Below are 22,290 nucleotides of genomic sequence, written 5' to 3'. Positions count from 1 at the left end.
ACCTAACAACCACAACAAAATACATTTCTATAATGCAACATTATTATTTAATTAATTAATCTATATACCACCCTTCCATACAGGCTCAGGGCGGTACATAACAGTAAAAACAGTCACATAATCAATAGGAAATATAAACATTAAAACATTACAGTCTTTAAAACCACATCTTCCATTCACATCTGTCCAGCAGTGTCATCAGTATAGTCCTAATTGAGATGTTCCATTTTTAGCAATGTGTAGAAGTTTCCACACCTTTGAAATGCTGTTTTCTTGAAGCTATCCCATATAAATATTTGGGGAAACAATTTATGGGACGATGAGACAGAAGATTCTTGTTAACACTTACTCTGTGTTTGTAACTGTTCTGTCTACTTAATTTATGCCTGTTTACTTTTGCTTAAAATTGTGCTTCAGAACTCTCAGGTATTTTAATTCCTATCAGAATTTCTTACCGCTTTAGAATAAAGACATGATTCTTACATGTCATACTGGTTATAGAAGTCTTCCTATGAGTCTAGTTAGAAACCTAATCAGGTCTAGTCAATGGGGCTTATTCCCAGGACAGTGTTCATAGGATTGTGCTTATTGTGTACTAACTAGCAGGTTTTCTTGTGATATGAATGGGACCCTTTAGTCTTATTAAGTTGTTCTAGAGACAATTCACGGTGACTTATGCCCATTTACTTTGGATCATCTCCTTACTTAAATAGACGATGTCTCACTTTTGCATTGAGAGACTCCCATCTTTCCATGTCCTATTTCGGAAGATACCAGCCACAGTGACTAGGAAAATGTCAGGGACAAAAATGACCAGACTACGACCACATAGCCTGGGAAACCAGCAACAACCAAATGGCTATACCACCACTTTGCAGTACAAGTTAGAGTAGTCTACAAGAAATCAATGCTTTGGTTGCTTAGACTTTGCCAGCAACCAGATCATTGTTGCTTTGTTCTTCTGTTGATTTTAGACCTGGTTAGTGATGTGCTGTGTTCTATGAAGCCTCTTTTCCTTCTGAAAAGACTTCTTTTAAGTGTCACATTTCAACCTACCGTTAAAGACTGGTGTAGATTGTGGCCTGGGTGGCCAGCTTCCCATGATGGGTGTCTGGAGGAAATGTGATGGCTGTTCTAAGGAGGCCTCTCATCCTTCTAGTTATGCATTATTGTTTCCTAGATAATGCTTCCATCAGTGCAGTCCTATGCGGTTACTCCAGTCTAAACTTATCAACTTCTCTGCATAGGATATCTTGGTTCTTGAATAACCACCACACTATATACATGTTTGCAAAAAAGAAGTTCCACATGCCCTAGAGCAGGGGTAGTCAACCTGTGGTTCTCCAGACACCCATCATGTCCAGATGTCAATGGACTACAATTCCAGCTGGCAGGGGCTCATGGGAATTGTAGTCCATGGACAACTGGAGGACCACAGGTTGTGACTACCCCTGCCCTAGAGCATTTTCTGCTTTGAAAAGGCAAATCTTTAGCCAAGAGGACTGGGATCTCTGAAGACTGCATGAAACTGGCACCCTTGAAGCTGCAAGTCTACACTTGTCAATCATCTGGTGTAGTGCTAAATAGCCTTCGCTGCTGGTATGACTTTCAAGTTTTGTGATGTTTGGCTTACATCATTGTTGGCACTGCATTTACATGCTTTTGAGGATCAAGGTCAAAGGATCAGGCAGCATCTTGTTTTCAGACTGAAATTCCAGATTTACTCAAGATTCACTGAAGCTTTGATTTTGTTTTGCAGCTGAATGTTTTTATATGCTCTGTCTACATCACCTATAACTTTCCATGTAACCTGTTGTCTTTTTTTGATCTAGAGCTTGCATCTTCAGAAGCTGGGGCTTCATCCTATGAAGGTTCATAATCATCTTAGATTATCATATGATTCTTGTTCCTTTGCCCAAACTACTGTTTCCTTCAAATCCAAACATAAAACACTCACTAAAAATAGATGGTAAACTGCTACAATGAGACTTGGAAGTTTTTAATAATAATGGTGAACAGTTTGGGCTTTGGACCATGTTACTTCTCCTTGGCTTTTGCATGGCTTTATTTCGGACCAGTGCATGTACCTATTTAAATGATTGTGTATCCTGTGCTGCAATACTTAAATTAGGACTAAGGTCCAGGTAGTATAGACTCTGCAGCAGTTCTTTGTCAACTTTTAACTAACTGATCACATTTTGAAGGGAAAAATACCATAAATTAAGCAAATGGAAGATATAGAACATGCTTTTTCAACCAGGGTTCAGGAAGGGTTTTCCGAATGGGTGGGAGTTAATTATTTTAAATATATTATAAAAATTTGCTAAACGTTTATTGGGTGATATGACCATACATGGTCATGCTGACCTGCCTTCCCCCAAATGGCCAATGACGGGCCAGGAGGGAGCAAGAGGAGGGGCCACTGGTGGGTGTGTACACAGCTATGCTTCCCAACCATATTCTGTACCATTGTGCCACTTCTGAGGTTTCTCAAAGCCTAAAAAATGTTTCAGAGGAACAGTCCTTGGTGGTTTGAGCCTTTAAAGCCTCTTTAATGAGCGTATCCCCAGAAAAGGATAACCCAGGCTAGCCTGATTTTGTCAGATATTAGAAACTAAGCAGGATCGGCCCTGGACGGTATTTGGACAGAAGACCCCCTAAAGCCAGTATTTGGATGGGAGACCTCTAGGGGCATAATACAGAGGGGAAAAGGTAAAAAGATAAATGTATCCCCTGTGCAAGCACCGAGTCATGTCTGACCCTTGGGGTGACGCCCTCTAGCGTTTTCATGGCAGACTCAATACGGGGTGGTTTGCCAGTGCCTTCGCCAGTCATTACCATTTACCCCCCAGCAAGCTGGGTACTCATTTTACCGACTTCGGAAGGATGGAAGGCTGAGTCAACCTTGAGCCGGCTGCTGGGATCGAACTCCCAGCCTCATGGGCAGAGCTTTCAGACTGCAATGGCAAACCACTTCTGAAAGTCTCTTTGCCTTGACTTGACAGCACTTTCCACCATCACAATGTGAGCATAAAACAGATCTTATTTACAAGAGCTGGCCCTTTGGACAGGTTGGCCTTTGCATTAAGTGCTGTGTCTGCTTTTTAGCCCAAAATAAATTCATTAAAATTAGTATGGAAAGCAGCATGGAATAATTGCCCGTGAAAGGTATCCAGCTTGTCCTTAAACCTGCTTGGCTTTCTCCTTTAGTATTAAAAACAGGCATGGCTTAGCAGACAAAGCAAGAATGACTAGCCAAAGTCTTTTCGATCTGCTGTGCTCATTTTCATTCCACTGTGCAGCTGCCTTGGCACAGTTATGTTTCTTGTGAAATCATTCTGTTTAAACTTAATCCTTCTGCATGTGAGAATCTGTTTTTCTGAACAACTTTCTACTTGCCTGATCCTCGGCATATTTCCTGGAGCAAAAGGGCTGGATTTTTCAAAATGGAGCTGGAGGTCGCAGCACTCACATTTGCACCCCTGAGCCCCTGCTTCTCCTGAAATATGCCCAATGACGGCTTGTAAATCTCTCTCATCAGCAATGTACTCTCTGCATTTTGGGCAGCATATGCCGCTGTCATGACACTGTGGCTACAGAAAGATACAAGCTTGCTTCCGATATTTGATAGGAACTGGTTCTTCTGACTGACTCAGTAAAAAGTTCTGATTGACACTATTCTTTTTCCCATGGTGCCTTTGGTTACAGATTTTGGTCAGGTGAAATGTACACATACGTGCAGCAGTTTGATTTTTTTTTCCATTTCATTAACCTATCTAAACTGACCCTGCTTTAATCTGCCATGTCGAAAGAAGAGAACTGCATGTTGTTATAATTTTTACAGTGTGATCCTGTACAGCAGTGGTCCCCAACCCCTGGTCCGGGGACCGGGACCAGTCCGTGGATCAGTCGGTACCGGGCCGCAGCTCTTCCTTGTCCTCCTCCCTGGCTGCTGCCTTGGGGGCTTCTCTGCCAGTCTGCTGCAGGCTCACCTTTGGTGCTCTCCAGCAGCTGCCATGGCTGGGGCTACCCCTTGGTGTGGCACTGCACAGCTGCTGCTGACAGCTCCCCCCCCCCAGCGGGCAGTGGGAAGTCAGGGGCACCGGCGGGAAAGCAAATGGACCAGGGGCTCAAATGGTGGTGACACCCCTCGGCAAAAGACTACCCCCCCCAGGCCTCAGTAAAATTGTCAAGCATTGACCGGTCCCTGGTGATAAAAAGGTTGCAGAGCACTGCTGTACAGAGTTATTTCAGAGTGCTTATTTGGCACTAGGAATCGCTACCCTACTCTGGTCCATAAAACTCCAGTTGCACACATGTGCCCCTTGGTTGGTTCTTAGGTAAAAGCATCAGTGTAGATATATATGTGTTTTTCAAATTCAGTTGTTCTTTCACATATAATTCTGTTGCGGGGATATAGCAGAAAGTCAATTTACTTTGTGGGCTTCTTTTCCCAAGAGGTGTGGCCTTAGCTGAAACTGACAATTCTTGTGGCTGATCCACATCACCACAAGCACCTTGATGTGCAAGCTGTCCATGAACTGAAGTGAATGGAGATGCCCATGTGTATCCCTGAGGCTGCCGAGTTAGCATCTAGTTTTGCCTGTTCCTCCACACTGCTCTTTCTTCTCAGAATTGAACAATATTGCTGCATTCAGACATCATATTTAACATTACACTGATTTGGACATGAAATCAACAGAGAATAGCAGCTAGAGTTTGATCTGGGCCTGGTTTGTAATGAACTGGTTCACCTGTGAACCCTGCTGATACACCTGTCAACTTCATGATTGTTAAATGGATTTTCTGAATTCATCCTTTCAGGACCAGATATGCCCAGTTCCTGACCACACTACGCAGGTTGCAGGTTGCATATGCGCAAGGAGTTGATGGATCAACATAAATAGATGCAGTCATTTGCATTGTTTAACAGCAATTTTTAAATTTCTTTGTACCCAAGGAATAAAATGTTCTTTTTGTGACTAACAACTAACATTTAACCTTGTAGTTTGCTACAAACAGATTTAAAGCTCGCAGCCTTGTACCCTTCAATAGCTATAATGCGTTCTAATAATGACATTTACCTATTAGCAAACACTGGGGAGACTGAAGTAGGATTCTTGCCAACATTTGGGCCTTGTTACCTAAACCTTTATGGAAGTCCAAGAGAATATACTGGGTTCCCAGATCCATACGATGAACTAAATTCTGGAAAGGTAAGGTTATTGTTATAGCTATCCCCACTTCTTGCAGTCTTGCTTGTTTTAGCTTTATATTTCACACCAGTATTCCGAAACAAATCGATTAACTTACATAGAAACTATGTAAGATTAGCATATAGAAACTTGTGTTTATACAAATATGTAAGTTTAGTACTCATGTTTTCTCCCTTGAATTTAATTGGCCAAGGGAAGCAGCAGATTTATGACATAGCAAATTTCTTTTGGTATCTACAGAAGGCTGTTGTAGACATGTCCCCTGTGCAAAAAGTGGATTGGAAATGGTATGACTCAAAGGAAGCACAGTTGGCAGTGAGGAGACTGAGATACAAATGTGTTTATAAACTACAACAGTAATTTACTAAGGGAACACGTTTGGGAAAATGGCCGAGTCTCATTGCTCTGTGGCTCAGTCATCATTAACCACTCTTCATGAACCAGTCCCATTAAATTATAATAAGAACTGCAGTATCTTTCGCTTATATTTAATGAGTGTAGATTAATAGGTCTGACATGCAGAAAATCATGTGGCACGTCCACGTGGTTATTTTCCTGGGGTTAGATGTGTTGATTCAGCCGGACAGAAGGAGTCCAATAACCTATACTAATTCCTAGCCCCACTTGTATCAGTCAATACATAATTTAAAAAAAAGTTTTATTGGATAATAATATGAAATCTCAGTAAGGGGGGGGGGGAGTTAGATCTTCTGCCTGAAGTTTTTGCCCCAGGGGGCAATGCCTCCCCCCCCCCCCGCTATTCCTATCCACCAAAGGAAGCATTTCAGATGTCATTTTCAGGCTGCAGGGGAACATGGGAGGTGGGGAAATTGCACTTCCATGGATGGAAATCCTTCTGTTTGTGGAAATTGCAGGTGGGATCCCAGGTCAAGATTTTTGAAATCTCGGGTAGAATGCACAAATAGAATCAGTGTTAAAAATTATACTTTTTTTGCTTGCCTGGCGTCAGCAATGCCTGTGTCTGTTTGCAGTATGCAGAACACAGAAATCCCAGTCAAGCCAGGGGTGATAGGAGTCATTTGGAAACAGCTTTCTCCTCCAGCTGGATTAGCAAAACAGGCACGCAAATCAGTGCAGCAAAAGTGGTTCCCCAGCTGCTCATGCTCAATTCTTGTACAATTCCAGCTTATTTCATAATCAGCAGTTTAAAAAAGGAAGGAGCTAGATTCAATTGTCTTGCTCTTTCCTGCCTGCCCGCCTGCCTGAAAAAAAATTAAAAAGTTGACTGACCTGAATCCAGCTTCATTTAGACATGCCCAATAGTGCTATTTTTCAGTAGTGAAAACTTGGGCTTGGATCCCACCTAGAATTTCTGCAGTCCCAAGGAAGGAGATAATTTTTGCTCATTCCCCCAACCATGGAAAACCACTGATTTCTCCCCCAAAGTATTCCCAGTGGAGGGTGGGTGGGGGTCTCTGTCCTTCAAAAGTAATATTGGGGGGGGCATTTTGGGCTGCTATGGGAGGCGCAGTACAAATCCCCTCTTCATCTGTACTCTTAGAAGTTCTAGGAAAATATATGCTTTGGGTTTCTACCTGATACATCTCTTCATTTCTAATATTAGTAGAAGGACACTTGATTCTAATTTTGCAAACATGATCAATTTTGCAATGTGAGAATGCAGATGATATGGACCATGTAAATAAATATGAGAACTTGACATACAGTCTGAAGTATCCTGATTGCATTACAGGGAGAAGGTGTAGCCTACAGAGGCAGAGTCTTAGTTGAACTATGCACTCTGCTTGATAGTCCAGCTCTTAGTAAGAAGATTGAGTCAATACCCAGTGATGACATATTGGTTGTTGAGGTAAGTTCTGTTTTGCTATCCCATAGATGCAATATAGATGGGAAATTAGATGGTTTAGGGTCTCAGATGAGTCTCCCAATTTATCTCCATGCTAAAAGGACAAAGTATAAGCAAAACTTTTATTTCTAAATGGTTGATGTTCGTTGTATGCGTATTGTGGTCTTGCAGTGATGGAAATGTTGATGAAATGCTAATCGGGGATCTTTTAGATGCCAGTCTTATTGTGCTATAGACCAGCGATCCCCAGCCTTTTCCTCATTGAGGACTGCAGAGCTGCAGGTGCATGCGTGTTTGCATCCGTGGGGGGCGCAAACGTGTATGAGCGGCAGCTCCGCACATGTGCTTTTGCATCCGCCAGCATGCTGGCGGCCGCGCCTGCCTCTTCCCCCCCCTGTAATGAGAAGCTCACCGGGTCGCGAGTGAAGTGTCTGCTTCGCTTGAGGCCTGGTGAGCTTCTCGCTGTGGGGGGGGGGGGTGGGAGAGAGACAGGTGCGGCCAACGGCGGCCCGGAGGCCTTTGTGGCCCTGGTCCACGGACTGGGTTTGACGACCCCCGCTATAGACTGTAACCCTGAGCTTACGCACTTGGAAGGATTATAAGTGAAGTCAGTGGGTCTTAATTCCAAGTAAATATGATTTGGTATGAGTTATTGGGGGATCAAAGTCAAACTCTTCTGACTCCAGAAAGATGTAGCTGTCATAACTCTAACAGTTGCAATTAGGACACAGATCCATTAGGTTTCCAATTTCTATAGTGGCCAATGTTATAGTGCCTATCTACTGTGATCTGGGGTCAACAGTCTGACTTAACTAGTGAGCCTCCTATGTATCTGCACTTACTCTTTATAGATAAGGGGACAGATCTGCAAATTGAACCTGGCCAGTGCCTGTGTATATTTTTTACATTTGTGATGCCCAGTCCTATGGGAAGGAGACTAAGATTTTAAGAACAATTGTTATTATTGCGTTAATGACATTTGGATCCATGTATTTCGTATTCTTGTTTACAATCATGAACCCACTCCAAGCTCTGCATCCACAAAGCCACAGTGTGATGCTTTAGGTTTTTAACAAAATGTAATGGTATTTTTAAAAAATATATAATTTTAATATGTTTTACATAAAATGCAGTGGTGTTTTGATAAGCACTAATCAAATATTTAAATAAATGGGTGGGGATTTTTTTAAAAAACCCAAGAGCCTATCCAAACAGAAAAGAAAAAGAAAAATCCATGCTGTAGTCAGAGCTAAGTACATGTGTCAGTAGAGGAATGATATCTGAATAAGCAGAGCTGGCATAAAAACCCACAGGTGTTCCTGGAGGGAAGTATGTCTCACTTCAGCCATTGTAAAAAGAATCGCTTCAAGCATTATTTTTGCTTAAAAAAAATTGGTAACCTGAAAACCATTCCTAGTGTGTCATTTCACTAGACTTTATTTTTTGAAAGGTCAAAACTGCTTTATACTTAGACTTTTGGTTTGTCAAGGCCAGTCTTGTCTACTCTAACTGACAGCTGCTTCCCAGGTCCTCAGGTGGGGTATTTCACCCCTCCTATGGCCTAATTACTTTGACCAGAGATGCTGGGGATTGAATCTGGGGTGTCTCCACATGCAAAGTCGATTCTCTACAACTGAGCCATGGTCCCTCCTCCTGAGTACTAAGCATGGCTTTATGTGTTTAGCTTTATCAATGGCTTTGTTAATTAACCAACAGAAATATCAGCGCAGAAGAAAGTTCAGTCTCAGTGCTGTCTTCCATTCCGCTACTATGTTGCAAGATATTGGCGAAGCTATCCAGTTTGAGGTTAGCATTGGGAATTACGGCAATAAATTTGATACCACCTGCAAGCCACTGGCATCAACCACTCTGTATAGTCGTGCTGTTTTTGATGGTGAGTATTACTATTGCACAAAACTGACAATAAAGGTTTATTCTTCTCCCCCACAAAGGTTTTAAAAGGCAGCAGCCCTGTCACCAGTTGCTTGTATGTATGTTTTATCCCTTTTTTTGGGGGGGGAGGGGGTCTTTGTGACTACTTCCCACTTGGTGCCTGTTTTCAGAGCCACATATTTAAACTAAATGAAGACAGTCCCATTGCCGTGGAGGTAGGTTTAGATTAAACCAGTTCCACACATTTGAAAACATAATAGGTTAAACAGCAATGAAAATGTCATAGAATCATAGAGTTGGAAGGGTCATCCAGGGTCATTTAGTCCAACCCCCTGCAGAATGCAGGAAATTCATAACTACCTGCCCACCCATAGTGACCCCAATTCCATACCCAGATGATGCCCGCCTCCAAAAACCCCAGAATCCCTGGTCATTCTGGCCTGGAGGAAATTTGCCTCCAGGCCTCAAAGTGGTGATCAGCATTTCCCTGGGCATGCACCCCCCCCCCCAAGACCAAAGCATGGATACAGTAGGGACACAATCCCTTCTGCCCAGCCACATACAATCTGCCCAGCTATTAAATTCACAGAATCAGCATTTCTGTATGGTGGTTATCTAGTCCCTGCTTTTGAAAAGTTGAGTTGCATCCTTCAGTCTACAAATGGAGCTTTCCCACCTCCTCCTTCCCACTGTAACTGCCTGTGTGTCCTAAATTCTGCTTCTGGGATTCACCCCCTCAAAAAAAGAAAATGAAAGTAGGCATGATGGTGGGGGCTGCAGTGAGAAAAAGCAACCAGCACAAAGTTATCTCTGCTGGCAGCAATGCATTTACTTTATTCCTCTCCAATGGGGACCAAGAATGTTATACTCTTATCCACACTTTTATCTTCACAATGACCCTGTGAAGTAGGATAGGCTGTGATTGGATGCCTGGCTCAAGGTCACCCAGCAAGGTTCCATGGCACAGTGTGGATTCAGATCTCGGTCTCCCAGATCCTATCCTGGCACTTTAAGCACTGCACCACACTGGCTCTTTCTTGGTGGAAACTACTTATTTTATTGACAGCCCTGGAAGGGTTTCCTGAATGACTGGGAGTTAACTAATTTTATGTTTTTATTTTAACTTGTTAAATGTTCATTGGGTGATATAATCATATATGGCCATGTCAACCTGCCCTCTCCTCCTCAAATGGGCCTAGAGCTGGTGGGGAGGGGAGGGGCCCCAGGTGGGTGTGTACACAGCTATGCTTTCCAGCTATATTCTGCATGATCACACCACTTCTGGGGGTTCTTGAAGCCTGAGGATTGTTTCAGAGGTTTCTCAATAGTAAATAAGTTGGGAAAGGCTGCGGTACAGTTTTGGGAATTTAAAGTCTGCTTCACTGCAGATGTGCCTATCAAGCAGTTTCTGCCATTCCCTGTCATGAGGTGGCAGGTTGGGGTAAGCTGCTTGATGGGCACAAAGTCAGGACGTTTTTAAATTTTAACACTGTATGGAATCTTGTTGTTATCTTGTTGAACACAAACAGAAAATTAAATTGTAAGTTTTATGGTGTTTAATTGTTTACTGTTAACATATAAATTAGCATATCTCCTGCAATAAACTTTTAGCAGTTCCTTACTAACGTATCATGATTGTATATATCATTTTAGTAAGAGGACATTCCATCAAAATAATTCTTCATGCATGAATATTTCATTTCAGGAAACTACTATTACTACCTGCCATGGGCAAACACAAAGCCAGTAGTGACCCTTACTTCATTTTGGGAAGATATCAGTCACAGACTGGACCCTTTAAATATTATTCTTGCCATAGTGGAAAAGCTGGTAAGTCATTTATGACTTTCTTTTTCTCATAATCTATATGCTGGCCTTGTGGCTATATAAATAATCAATTAGTTATTAATTTCCCCTTCACTTGTGGCTTGTATTAGCATTTTTTAAAGAACAGGTAGATTCTTTTCAGCAATGAATTCAGAATTATAGGAATGGTGTGAGACTTCTTAGTAAATTTTTACAAAAACAAAAGTAACTTGACTCATAAGGGCTCCAAACAACTGTTCTTCATGATATTTATGACCATTCTGAGAACACATATATATTTTAGATGTCCTGAAAATGGTGCATGATTTACTTTGTTGCCACCAAAAACAACAACAAACCTGGGTTGAATGTTTGGATGTAATTCTACACAAATTAAGATCACTACTCACCTTTTTTATTTTGCACTTCAGGAAAATGGATATTGTGCTTTTAAATTCTGCCCATCTAAGTCCTATGCAGAGTTACGCCTTTCTAAGCCCTTTGGTGACATTGGGTTTTGAAGGGCCTAACTGTACTTAAAATTCACCTTTCAGGAGATGCAGTATATGTGTGTGTGTTCACTTCCCTTCTCTGCAGATTGTGCAAGAGAAATTTTAGACAAGAAGCTGACAATTCGGCTGAAAATTCAATGTATTTCTATTTTTTAATAAAACCTTTTGCACTTCAGGGATGCCCCAAGTGGTGAAAAAGGTGTAAAATTTCTCTCTCCTTCCATGTGTCCTTGTAGATGGTTCCTGCTATACAGGTTAATGCTCTGCAGAGCCCCAACATGTGTAAAGGCCCTATAGGATTCTTGAAAGAATTTCTAATATATGTTTGGACGGCTCTTTTAGAATTAGCTTTCTATCATGCAGTTGAGGGAAAAAATCACACTGTGAAAAAAATCGTATCACTGGCCAATGCATGTGGACTTGTCCAATTCTTTGAAATTGCAGCAAACAAACTTAGATGCCTTAAAATCAGCAATCCAGGCAAAGATGTCAGAAGACCATTTGGCCAAGATATGGCTGAAGCTAATTGATGAACTTATGGAGGACTTAAGGTAGATTATTGTTTACCGTCTATCTCTAGAGTGTCTCAGAAATTAAATTCTGCTATTATGATGCTCTTTCCAAAGTTTTCAGAATCCAGGCTTTCTCCCCCTCCCTCCCCTTGCATTTATTTCTCTTCGGGTTTCTTTCACCTTGCTTTTCTCTTTTGAAATATGCATATTTTAGAAACAAATTCCTAAAGAAAAACCCATGTGCCATCCTGGACAAAGAAGAACAGTGAAACAGTTTGAAAGATATTTAGGAAAAACAGTAGAAAATTAAGGAAAGAGAATGGGGAGCTTAAATTTCTAGCAAAATTTAGTCACCCAAGTCTGAAAAAAAATATTTATTTTATTTCTTGGACTTGTATGCCACCGCTCCCAGACAAGCTGGCCTGTGGCGGCTCACAACATTTGTCCATGAAATCAGAAAGCCATCAACAATAAACCTCCCTTATCAGCTGCTAAATTGGTGTTGTGTATACGTATTTGCCCAGGGAGATGTAATATAGGCAGGGCCCAAGTCAGTGGAGTAGAACCAGATCTTCAATGTTGTGGCCTCAACCAAATGGCTAGTGGAAGAGCTCAGTCTTACAGGCCCTGTGGAACTGAAGAAGTTCTGACAGGGTCTTCATCTCTTCCGGGAGCTCATTTCACCAGGCAGGGCCAAAAAGGTTCACTTGGTAGGTATGATGGTAGGAAAAGCAGGGATCTAGTAATATGACAAGAAAGTTTGAATATTCTTGGCTACTTTATTAAACTTTGTTTCTGGTTATTTAACACTGGCAGCCTCTGTAGATGTTACAGAGCAAGCAGAAACTTTTGCTGTAAACTAGGGATTTCCAACCAGGGCTCTAAGGGACCCTGAGGTTATGTGAAAGCTCCTCAGGGATTATGCGGCCTTTCCAAGATGTTCAGATGGCCATTGACATCACTAGACATCATTGGGGCCCAGTTCCCCTGTTCCTCTGCAGGCTCGGTCCCTTTCTCCACAGTGGAAATGGTAAATGATCAACTTATTGACTGGCTGGCTCCCGCATCTTACTTTCACACCCACTTTGCTGAAGGGGCATGGCATCACTTCTGGGATTCCTCGAAGCCTGAAGCATATTTCAGGGGTGCCTCCATGGTCGAAAGTTTGAAAAGACTGCTCTAACCGTTACTGCTGTGAGGCCAAAAGGAGGGCTGGACAGCTCCATCTCTCTCATGCCCTTGTAATGATGACTCACTTGAGGCGTATTTCAGAACTGTGTCCTGCATGGTTTAAAATGGGGGCTGCCATGCTGCTCTCTCCCTCCCAGAAGGGGTTCCTTTTAGCAGAGTTTCTGTGCCTTTCAAAGCCATCTCTCCCAGCTGAGGCTACATGCTTGACTGTGGCTACTGCTGTGGCTCAGAGATCAGGGCCATCACTAAGAACAAAAGGTAAAGCGTTCTCTTGCATCAGAGTGAGGTGCCTTGATCCTATTCCCCATAGAGAGACCATCTCAGAACTATGTGCTGTGGTCAGTAATAGCTGTTTAGCTGGGCTTTATAACAGTGCCCAGGCAGATGGTTGTCATCCGCTCTAAGGCAGTATGTCAGGACTGATGCTGAAAGGCCAACCAGAGGCAGGTCAGATTACTCTGTTGCAGTTCTGTTCTGCCCTCAGCAATAAGTTGCTCTGAGTGAGTAGCCAGGCAGCAGTAGGAGCTATATAAGGGCCAGTTGGGAAGGGCAACCTATAAAAATTAAGATATTATTTTTATTATTATTAACACTCTCCTGATCATTCTGGACTAAATCCTTTCTGGCCATCCCTTATGCAGTGTAGTGAATAAGAGATCCTTTTTTTTAAGTGCCTTATGCAGTATATTATTACGGAGAGAAAACTGAAGCTTAGTTGCACAGACATTTCCACAAGCTATATCTGTACCACTGATGTGGGCTTTCACAATAGCAGCATTTTGCCTTTGAAATGGCTTTCAGTTTGGTGTAGTGGTTGAAAGTGGTGGGCCTTGAACTGGGTTGGATTCACCCCTTCTCCACATGCAGCCAGCTGGGTGACGTTGGGCCAGTCATAGTTCTCTCAGAGCTCTCTCAGCATCACCCACCTCTGTTGTTGGAAGAAGGATAGCCAATTGTTAGCCATTTTGAGATTCCTTCAGCTAATAAAAAGCAGGAAACAAAACCCCCCACATGTCTTCTTCTTTAGGTACCAAAACAAAACATTCCACTTTACCTGGGCTTTTAACTGATGGGTTGAATCTCTTTAAAGCTCTTCTTGATGTTCTGCTCCTGGCCTGTGGGTAGTTTTATAGTTATCTCTGTATTGTTTTGTATGTATTTCTATATGCTTAGGGCTAATCCTGCGTTGAGCAGGGGGTTGGACTAGATGGCCTGTATGGCCCCTTCCAACTCTATGATTCTATGATTCTATGATTCTTCTATATATTGCTCTGTATTGGGTTTCTTTGGGGGGATTGCTTGTTTTAATATTATATATTTATGGTGGTTATTTTTAATATGTATAAGTTTGACATTATGTGCCATCTGGAGAGATGGTATATATATTTTCTAAATAAATACTACTCTGTTGGTTGCTTCTTTCAGTAAGGACTTGCCTACTGAAGGCAAGCAGAATATTACAATCCTGGATACACAGATCCAGAAACTGCGGCTCAAATCATTCAAGCAAATTCAAGAGGCAGCAGCAAGGGTGAGGAGTGAAACCACTGATGTGAAAGCCACCCTGCCAGATATTGAAGACTGGTTGGATAAATTAATACAATTAAGTGAAGAGGTTAGTTGTCTATGTGTCTATCTGTCATGATGTAGTGGTTAAGAGCAGCAGCCTCTAATCTGGAGAGCTGGGTTTTATTTCCCCACTCCTCCTCCACATGCAGATAGCTGGGTGACCTTGGGCCAGTCACAGTTCCGTTAGAGCTGTTTTTTCAGAACAGTTCTCTCAGAGCTCTCTCAGCCCCACCTACCTTGCAGAGTGCCTGCTGTGGGGAGAGGAAGGGAAGACAATTGTAAGGCACTTTGAAACTCCTTTGGGTTGTGAAAAGCAGGGTATAAAAACCAACTCTTCTTTTTCTTTGTAAAAAATATAATAATCTTGGAGCACTGTGTTTTCAAAATTAACCCTGAATGAAACAAAAAATGTACTTTACCAGTAAGGTATATTTTAACAATATAATTTTTTGTCAGTTTCACCTATACCAATTTCAGTTTCCCTTTCTATGGCTTTGGATAAGAATGACTCCAATGTTCTCAGATTATATACTGCAATTAATCAACAATTCTAAAGGGGCATGTAACACTGCAAAAAAGTAACCTCATTAAGTTTGGGGAATAGATGAAGTATAAAGAAAAGTTTAAAAAACAGTTTTAATCTATTTTGTTGGGATGAATATGACTGTATTCTCTCTCTCTCTCTCTCTCTCTCTCTCTCTTTCTGTCTGTCTGTCTCTCTCTCTGAAAGACACACTAAGGTTTCCAAACTTCTGCACACTTACATAATGCTTTGGTGTTTGACCCTCAGTGTACATTTTCCCTATGCTATGCTATATTAGCAATTTAACAAAAAAAAAATTGAGTGGGGGGAGAGAAAATTCCCCTACATCTTTCTGCATCTTTAGTGCCTTAGCTCTCAGGTACTCTTGTTCCTTCTCTTCCCCCCTCCAAAAATATTCCCTTGGGTCGTGAATGTCTGTTAACTTCAGGTGGGAGGTCCAGTGAATGTCGTAATCAGCCTTCTTTCAAACACATATATTAAAATTTCTGCCCTATTGCTGTATGTATTTCAAACAGGTACACATGTTTGGGAGCTGGGTTGGTTATGTCTCCCAGCTTAGTGTACATCCAGTGGCTGAGCTGTGAAACATCCTTCTCTTTGAGACACCAAGAGATGCTGGCCTTTTCACTGCTCCACATGAGTGCATGGAGGGGTGGGGAGAGAGTTATACTGTTTCTGTATAAGGTGATACAATAATTCCTTCAAAGCAAACTTGATGTATATATATATTTTGCCTTTAATATTATCAAGCATTAATAGAAAATACAATTATTTTGCAAAGTAAAAAAAAATCTGTTTTCGTTTTTCTTCCCGAATAAAAACAAAAGCCACAAAACAGCATGCCTGATGTGATCATTTGGATGATCCGTGGGGAGAAGAGGCTCGCCTATGCCCGCATTCCTGCTCACCAGGTTCTGTATTCCACTACGAGCCCTGGAGCCTCTGGGAAGTATTGTGGGAAGACCCAGACCGTCTTTCTAAAGGTAATGTAGGCCAAATTGTGCGAACGTTGGCCTAATATTGTGGGCTACAATGCTCATTTAAGACTGCAGCATGGGAGATAGTAGTTTTTAGAGGAGTTTTGATACAGGAAAAGCTTGCCAGGAACAAATAATAATAGTGATAGTGATAGTGATAGTGATAGTGATAGTGATAGTGATAGTGATAGTGATAGTGATAGTGATAGTGATAGTGATAGTGATAGTGATAGTGATAGTGATAGTGATAGTAATAATATTCAGAAGAGAAACAACTAAGGAGAGAGAGAGAGAGAGACCTGACTGTTCCAACTATTGTCCGTAGCCATTCTTCTGTAACTGCTGTTCTGGAGGCAAGCAGAGAGGAAGTGTTCTCAGAGGAGCAAGAAGTCTCCCTTTTGTTAGACAGTGTCTTTAGCAAGAGTCAGCCTCTGACTGTTAGGAAAAGGGCTGTTTATTTACTCTTGTTGCTAGTGGAAACAGGTGTGTCATGTGATTTGTTTATTGGTATATAAATGTGTGTACTGCCATCATCTACATGTCCTGTTCGCAGGTAAGCAACTATAAATGGAAGAGAAGGAATTCTCCTTCCTTCCTTAGTTCTCCTAACTGCTTTAGGCAGAGAGTGAGATCCATCTTGAAGTTTCACCATATAACAGCTAGGGTTAAGAGTTCCGTCATGAGCTATAGGAAGCTATATGGTGACCTTGGGCTTGCCACGGCACTGATAAAGCTGTTCTGACCGAGCAGTGATATCAGGGCTCTCTCAGTCTCACCCACCTCACAGGGTGTCTGTTGTCGGGAGAGGAAAGGGAAGGTGACTGTAAGCCGCTTTAAGAAAAGCGGAATATAAGAACCAACTCTTCTTCTTCTATGAATTTTTATTATTTGGTGTCCCAGTTCCCCTACCCTGGTAGTTCTAGTAAAATACTTTATTGTACTTTAAACACTGTCATGCCTAGTCTCATCATTTATTAACTCTGCTTCTTTTAATATACAAAATACCCAACACTATTGAGCCAATCAAGACACTGGAAGAGATTATTTTAAAATTATCAGGAAGTTCCTGTCCTAACTGCTCAATACACATCTCCTCCAATGACCCCTGCTGGACACTCTTTATATTCTGCTCAATCATGCACACTGCAGGTCTTGCTTATTCCAAGAAATACATCTCCAGCTGTAACTTCTTTGTTTTTCATTCCATTTGGAAAATACTTAGATTGTAGCTGTCAGCCAGGACAGCCTCCCTACCAAAAGTTCTACATCTTACAGGCCCAATTAGTTAAGCCCAATTAGTTAAGCCCAATTCCTGGCTATAACATATTAGTTTTCTACACCATTTTGATGAAATGTTCCAGAATTATATCTCTCAGTCCAGGGACACTCTCTGCCAGGTATTAGGCAAAGAGAAGAAAGAGGTTTATGAATTCCAGGCCTAAACAGGAACTGTGCCTCAAATTTTAACTGAGAAAGAAGGATATCGCAGCTATTAATTGTTTGGCAAACTTGTAGCTGCATGACATGTGATTTTCAAGCCTCTTCTGACAAGGAAATATAAACAATGATTAATATTGCAAGTTTCAGACTTGGGCAGGGGCAAACTCATTGTTTGACAAGGGCTGGGACTGAAAAACAGGAAAAGAAATAGCAGTCTGGCTGTGCTGGCCATCTGTATGCTGGCAAGTCAAGGATAATGTCCTTAAAATTGTTTTGGGGCACTGCTGAGCTTTAAAAATCCCATTTCATGTAATCTCTGACAAAGGAAAAATCTGGGCGGGCACAGATGGCTGGGATATAGGCCATGTGAGTGTTCTACTGCATTTGTTTAGTTGATTCTTGCATAACTGTGGAAGATAGCAATTCTTTTTATGTTTTTAGTACCCACAGGACAAAAACAATGCTGTCAAAATACCTGCACACTTGCGGGTTAATATTTGGCTGGGCTTGAGCGCAGTTGAGAAGAAGTTTAATAGTTTTGCAGAAGGAACGTTTAGTGTCTTTGCTGAACTGGTAGGTATACTAACAATCTCTGTGCTATGGTTGATTTGAATGTTGCCTCTTTCTCTATGTTAAGATATGAAACAAGACCCTGGGGAATTTTGTATACCCTGGAGAATACCCTCATCCCAGAGCATCAGGTACAAGAAAGTTTTCCTTTGCAAACCCATGTGAAATCCATGAATGCTACACACAATGCTCCCTGTAGGGGTATTCCTCATATGCACTTGAATTCCTCATTTGCACATTACAGATCAAGCGAATTTCACCGCCTGATTTGTTAGATCAGTTGTATGAGATTAATTGTTCAGAGGGGCCCCTCAGTCACAGGAAATTTTGATTTTATTTTGACCATCTGGGATAAGTTCAGTGCAAGTCTTAACACAGACTTAACTGGTTTTGGAGATTACGCTATCACTGTTGTATAGTGTGAACATACCATCTTCTTTCTATGAAAAGTCCACTTCACATGCATCATTGATTTAGTAGAGTCAGGAGACTAAGAAAGCCCTCCTATCCAGTCCTTGTCCCATTTGGTAGATAATAGTCCACTGTGTGATATCTGGAGAAGAGACATATTGCCTCTCAGTTATTTCTGAAATCCATCTGTAAATATTCTCCTCTGTGACTTGTGAGATCTGATGGCTTGTACTTACAGTTGAGTGAATCATAGAATCATAGAGTTGGAAGGGGCCATACAGGCCATCTAGTCCCACCCCCTGCTCAACGCAGGATCAGCTCAAAGCAACTCGTGTACACCCACTAAGACCGTTTATGCGCTGGGAACTTCACTGCCCCAGCTCCCGTGCAGGAGCACAAATTATGGGTGGATGAAGCGCACTGGGCCAAATGCTCCCTCGTGTGGGTGCAGGAAGACATGGGGCAACCTGCCATGACTAAAACTCCAGCCTGCAAACCGGCAAGAAACCTCCAGTGCATAAACGGTCTAAAAGGCTCATTTTGTTCTGAAATCTACATATTCCGTGGCAGAGAAACTGGTAGTCAAATGAAGGTTGGCTTCAAATTACAGAAATGGTCAGGTTCTGTCTACAAGTTATTACTGTATAATTTCCCCCCCATCATTTGTCTCAGACTTTTGATGGTTCATAGTTGTCTTTCTAGTTGTCTTTCACATAGTTGTAGGTCTATACAACTATAGTCTATACAGACTATAGTGCCTGGCAGGAAATTCACCTAAGCTGGGCACTGTGAGAATTCTAACATTGGTGAGATATTGAATGCATGAGATTTTTCATCAGGCTCTAACCCTGCTTTGTTGTTTGTTTGTCGACTAGTATGAAAACCAGGCTCTTATGTTTGGAAAATGGGGAACTTCAGGACTTGTTGGCCGCCACAAATTTTCTGACGTCACAGGAAAAATCAAGCTGAAAAGAGAATATTTTCTGCCTCCCAAAGGCTGGGAGTGGGAAGGGGACTGGTTCATTGATCCCGAAAGAAGGTCAAGTTTCTGTTTAGATTACTCTACCATAGAACAAAAGTAATTTCCCATTGAGGAAATGCCAACTTTTACAGGAAAAGAGAGAGACGGTTATGTGCTGTGACCCACCCAGTTAGAAACCAGCATTACTGAAAACTTCTTGGATGAAGTGTTTAAAACAGTGATTAAAATAGTACTATCTTAGGAACTCTCGATGCTTGGGTGGGGGCATCTCTTTGTATCCCTAGACAGTATAATGTTTATGTTCTGCTTATTTTTTTATGTTCTCCTTTTTAAAAAAAAAAGCAAAACTGTTTTACAGACCTGTGTAGGATTCAGTTATTTCAGGTATTCAATTTAGCTCTTAAAAGCAGCATATCCCCTTAAGGTTGTGCCACCAGCTGTAGGTGCCATCCCTTTGGGACGAGGCAAAAGCTGCACTGTCTATGGCATTACAAATACTACTTTCTCAAAGGCAACTTAAGCCTCAGATGTGGGCAAACTCTAAACGACATATGAAGCAGTCTTTATTTGATTTATTTGAGTGAGCTTTCGAGTGCAAGTATTCTTCCTCAAACTCGAAAGCTCATGCCTTGAATAAATCTTTGTTGGTCTTAAAGGTGCCACTGGACTCTGACTTTGTTGTGCTACTTCAGACCAACACGGCTACCTACTTGAATCTTTCAAAACAGTATTTATAGTATAATTTGGCCAACAGATGGCAGTAGAGAACCCTCTTAAATCCCACTAACGACCCAAGAAAATGCTATGTTGTTTTGCGCGAAAGATTTTCTTTTATTGCATTAGCATTTTTAATTGCACTTCATATGCATTTTTATATTTGGATTTTTAAAAAGCACATGAGAATGTGAAAAAGTACATTTGTGATAATAAGTTGAATAGCATAAAAATAGAAGTTTTGCAATAAGGTTGGGAAAATTTACAGTATTTGAATTGAGTTAATTTACAGTTCACTGCAAAAAATATAATTAACTGCAGTGTATAATTCCGTAGCAGACTGCAGTCATTTTCCCCAGCTCTGTGGCATTTAATTTCTGCATCAAGGATCCTGGTTGCAACAGTGGCATTTGACACTTTAGAAAAACATTGGAAGTTTAAACTAAAAAAAAATTAAAGTGTTACTGCTGTTGTCTACAAAGTGTGGCCATCTACAGATTGTTAATGTGATTTGTACCCATTTTAACCACTGGCAAGAAAAATTGCCCCATTATATTTTTCTGCAGTGATTCTAATTGGCCAGAACCATATAAATGCAATATCACCTTAAGCCATCTACAGATGACACATTCCTAGGGGCTAGGAAATATGTGAAGAGGCCAGATATCATGAAGGCAGCTTAACTAGCAACTGGCTTGGTGTAGTGGTTAAGTGCAGTGGCCTGTAATTGGGAGAACCAAGTTTGATTCCCCCCCCCCCATCTCCTCTATATGCAGCCAGCTGGGTGACCATGGGCCTGTCACAGCTCTCTCAAAGCTGGGTGGGGTGTGTTGTGCAGAGAGAGAGAGTGGGTGATTTTAAGCTGCTTTGAGGCTCCTCTGTGTAGTAAAAAGTGGGGTACAAAAATAAAAGCTTTTCTTTTCTTCTAAAGTTCCAACACAGTTCTTTAAGCAGAAGGTAGTAGAATAAAGAACCATACTGGGATTTTTCAGCCACTAAACATGGTCCACAGGATCCTGTGCTTTCTCTCTCATCTGTGTGAGACCCCCCCCCCCAGAACCCCCCCTAGCCATCAAGCTGGTTTGTCAAACATTCTTGCATTTGCTTATAGTCATGCCATTCACAGGCAGCTTGAAGATTCTAGACAGAACCTTGATGGGTTCAGGGAACACCTTTTAATAATGAATGAGCCTGAAAGTTTCCTTCTGACTTACCAGCTTGCTAACAGAAGCAGATGCTGGCCACTCTGAGTTCACTGATGAAGTGTATCAAAACGAAAGCCGCTATCCTGGAGGAGACTGGAAAGCGGCTGGAGAGAGTTATACCGATGTGGTAAGTCTTGCCTTGATGAGTTTACACGTCTACATTTTAGAAGCACTTTGTTAGATGCACTTGTAGTGTCTTTCACTGAAGTCACCTTGTTTTTTAGCATCCATGGTGAAATGCACATAAAATGCAGATCACAAGGACACAATGTTAACCTCCAGCTAATAACCGAAAGGATCTGATCTTATGCAGTGCAAACAGAAATAACATTATTTATTTGAAATACTGTGTGCTGCGATCTTAGTCTGTAGACTCACAAACTGGCTAGCAATAAGCCAATAGCAAAAATCTTCTCTGTTGCTTTAAGATCTGTTAGGGGAAAAGACAGGCACAGAACAGGTCTTTTGTCTCTCTCCCCTCCCTCTCCCTTCCTTACTAGGGCTTAGGTAGCCTGGAAAGTGCTTTTCTCATCAGAGGAAAGGCACAGGAGGAAAGGGTTACATCCCTCTTTCCCAGCATTGTGTCTCCTATCCATAAGGGGGGGCTTTAGTAATGGTGGCAAAGGCGATCAAGTTGTAGTCGATCTGTGGCAGCCCCATGAGGTTTTCAAGGCAACAGATGTTCAGAAGTGGCTAGCTGTCTGCCCCTGTGTAGCAACTCTGGCCTTCCTTGGCGGATTTCCATCCAAGCACAGACCAGAGGTTGACCCTGCTTTGCTGCCAAGATCGGGCTAGCCTAGCCATCCAGATCAGAGCTTTTGCAGCTGAGTTGTTCATCTTGCATCATGATGATCTTGGATCTATCTTGAAGATCTGAATGCAGCATCACATACATAGGAGAATGTTTTGCTGCAAACTGT

At 41.8% G+C, this 22,290-nt stretch overlaps 1 protein-coding gene across 2 annotated transcripts in view; it reads left to right on the top strand.

The window, feature by feature from the left end:
- The window catches only part of MYOF (myoferlin), a 106,340-nt gene that overhangs the window by 45,059 nt on the left and 38,991 nt on the right, over positions 1-22,290 (top strand). Inside the window, exons 17-27 of one of the 2 annotated variants that reach the window (XM_077350274.1) lie at positions 1,833-1,871; positions 5,092-5,216; positions 6,931-7,047; positions 8,761-8,938; positions 10,643-10,767; positions 11,700-11,806; positions 14,384-14,573; positions 15,899-16,054; positions 17,930-18,061; positions 19,345-19,508; positions 21,383-21,497. In XM_077350274.1, coding sequence (XP_077206389.1) covers positions 1,833-1,871; positions 5,092-5,216; positions 6,931-7,047; positions 8,761-8,938; positions 10,643-10,767; positions 11,700-11,806; positions 14,384-14,573; positions 15,899-16,054; positions 17,930-18,061; positions 19,345-19,508; positions 21,383-21,497 — 1,448 coding nt within the window. The remainder of the gene's footprint in view (positions 1-1,832; positions 1,872-5,091; positions 5,217-6,930; positions 7,048-8,760; positions 8,939-10,642; positions 10,768-11,699; positions 11,807-14,383; positions 14,574-15,898; positions 16,055-17,929; positions 18,062-19,344; positions 19,509-21,382; positions 21,498-22,290) is intronic. The other variant, XM_077350275.1, reaches the window with a different exon arrangement.

This window comes from Paroedura picta, chromosome 8 (genome assembly GCF_049243985.1).
Source record: "Paroedura picta isolate Pp20150507F chromosome 8, Ppicta_v3.0, whole genome shotgun sequence".
Classification (NCBI taxonomy): Eukaryota; Metazoa; Chordata; class Lepidosauria; order Squamata; family Gekkonidae; genus Paroedura; species Paroedura picta.
This window is presented reverse-complemented; position numbering and strand designations above follow the sequence as displayed.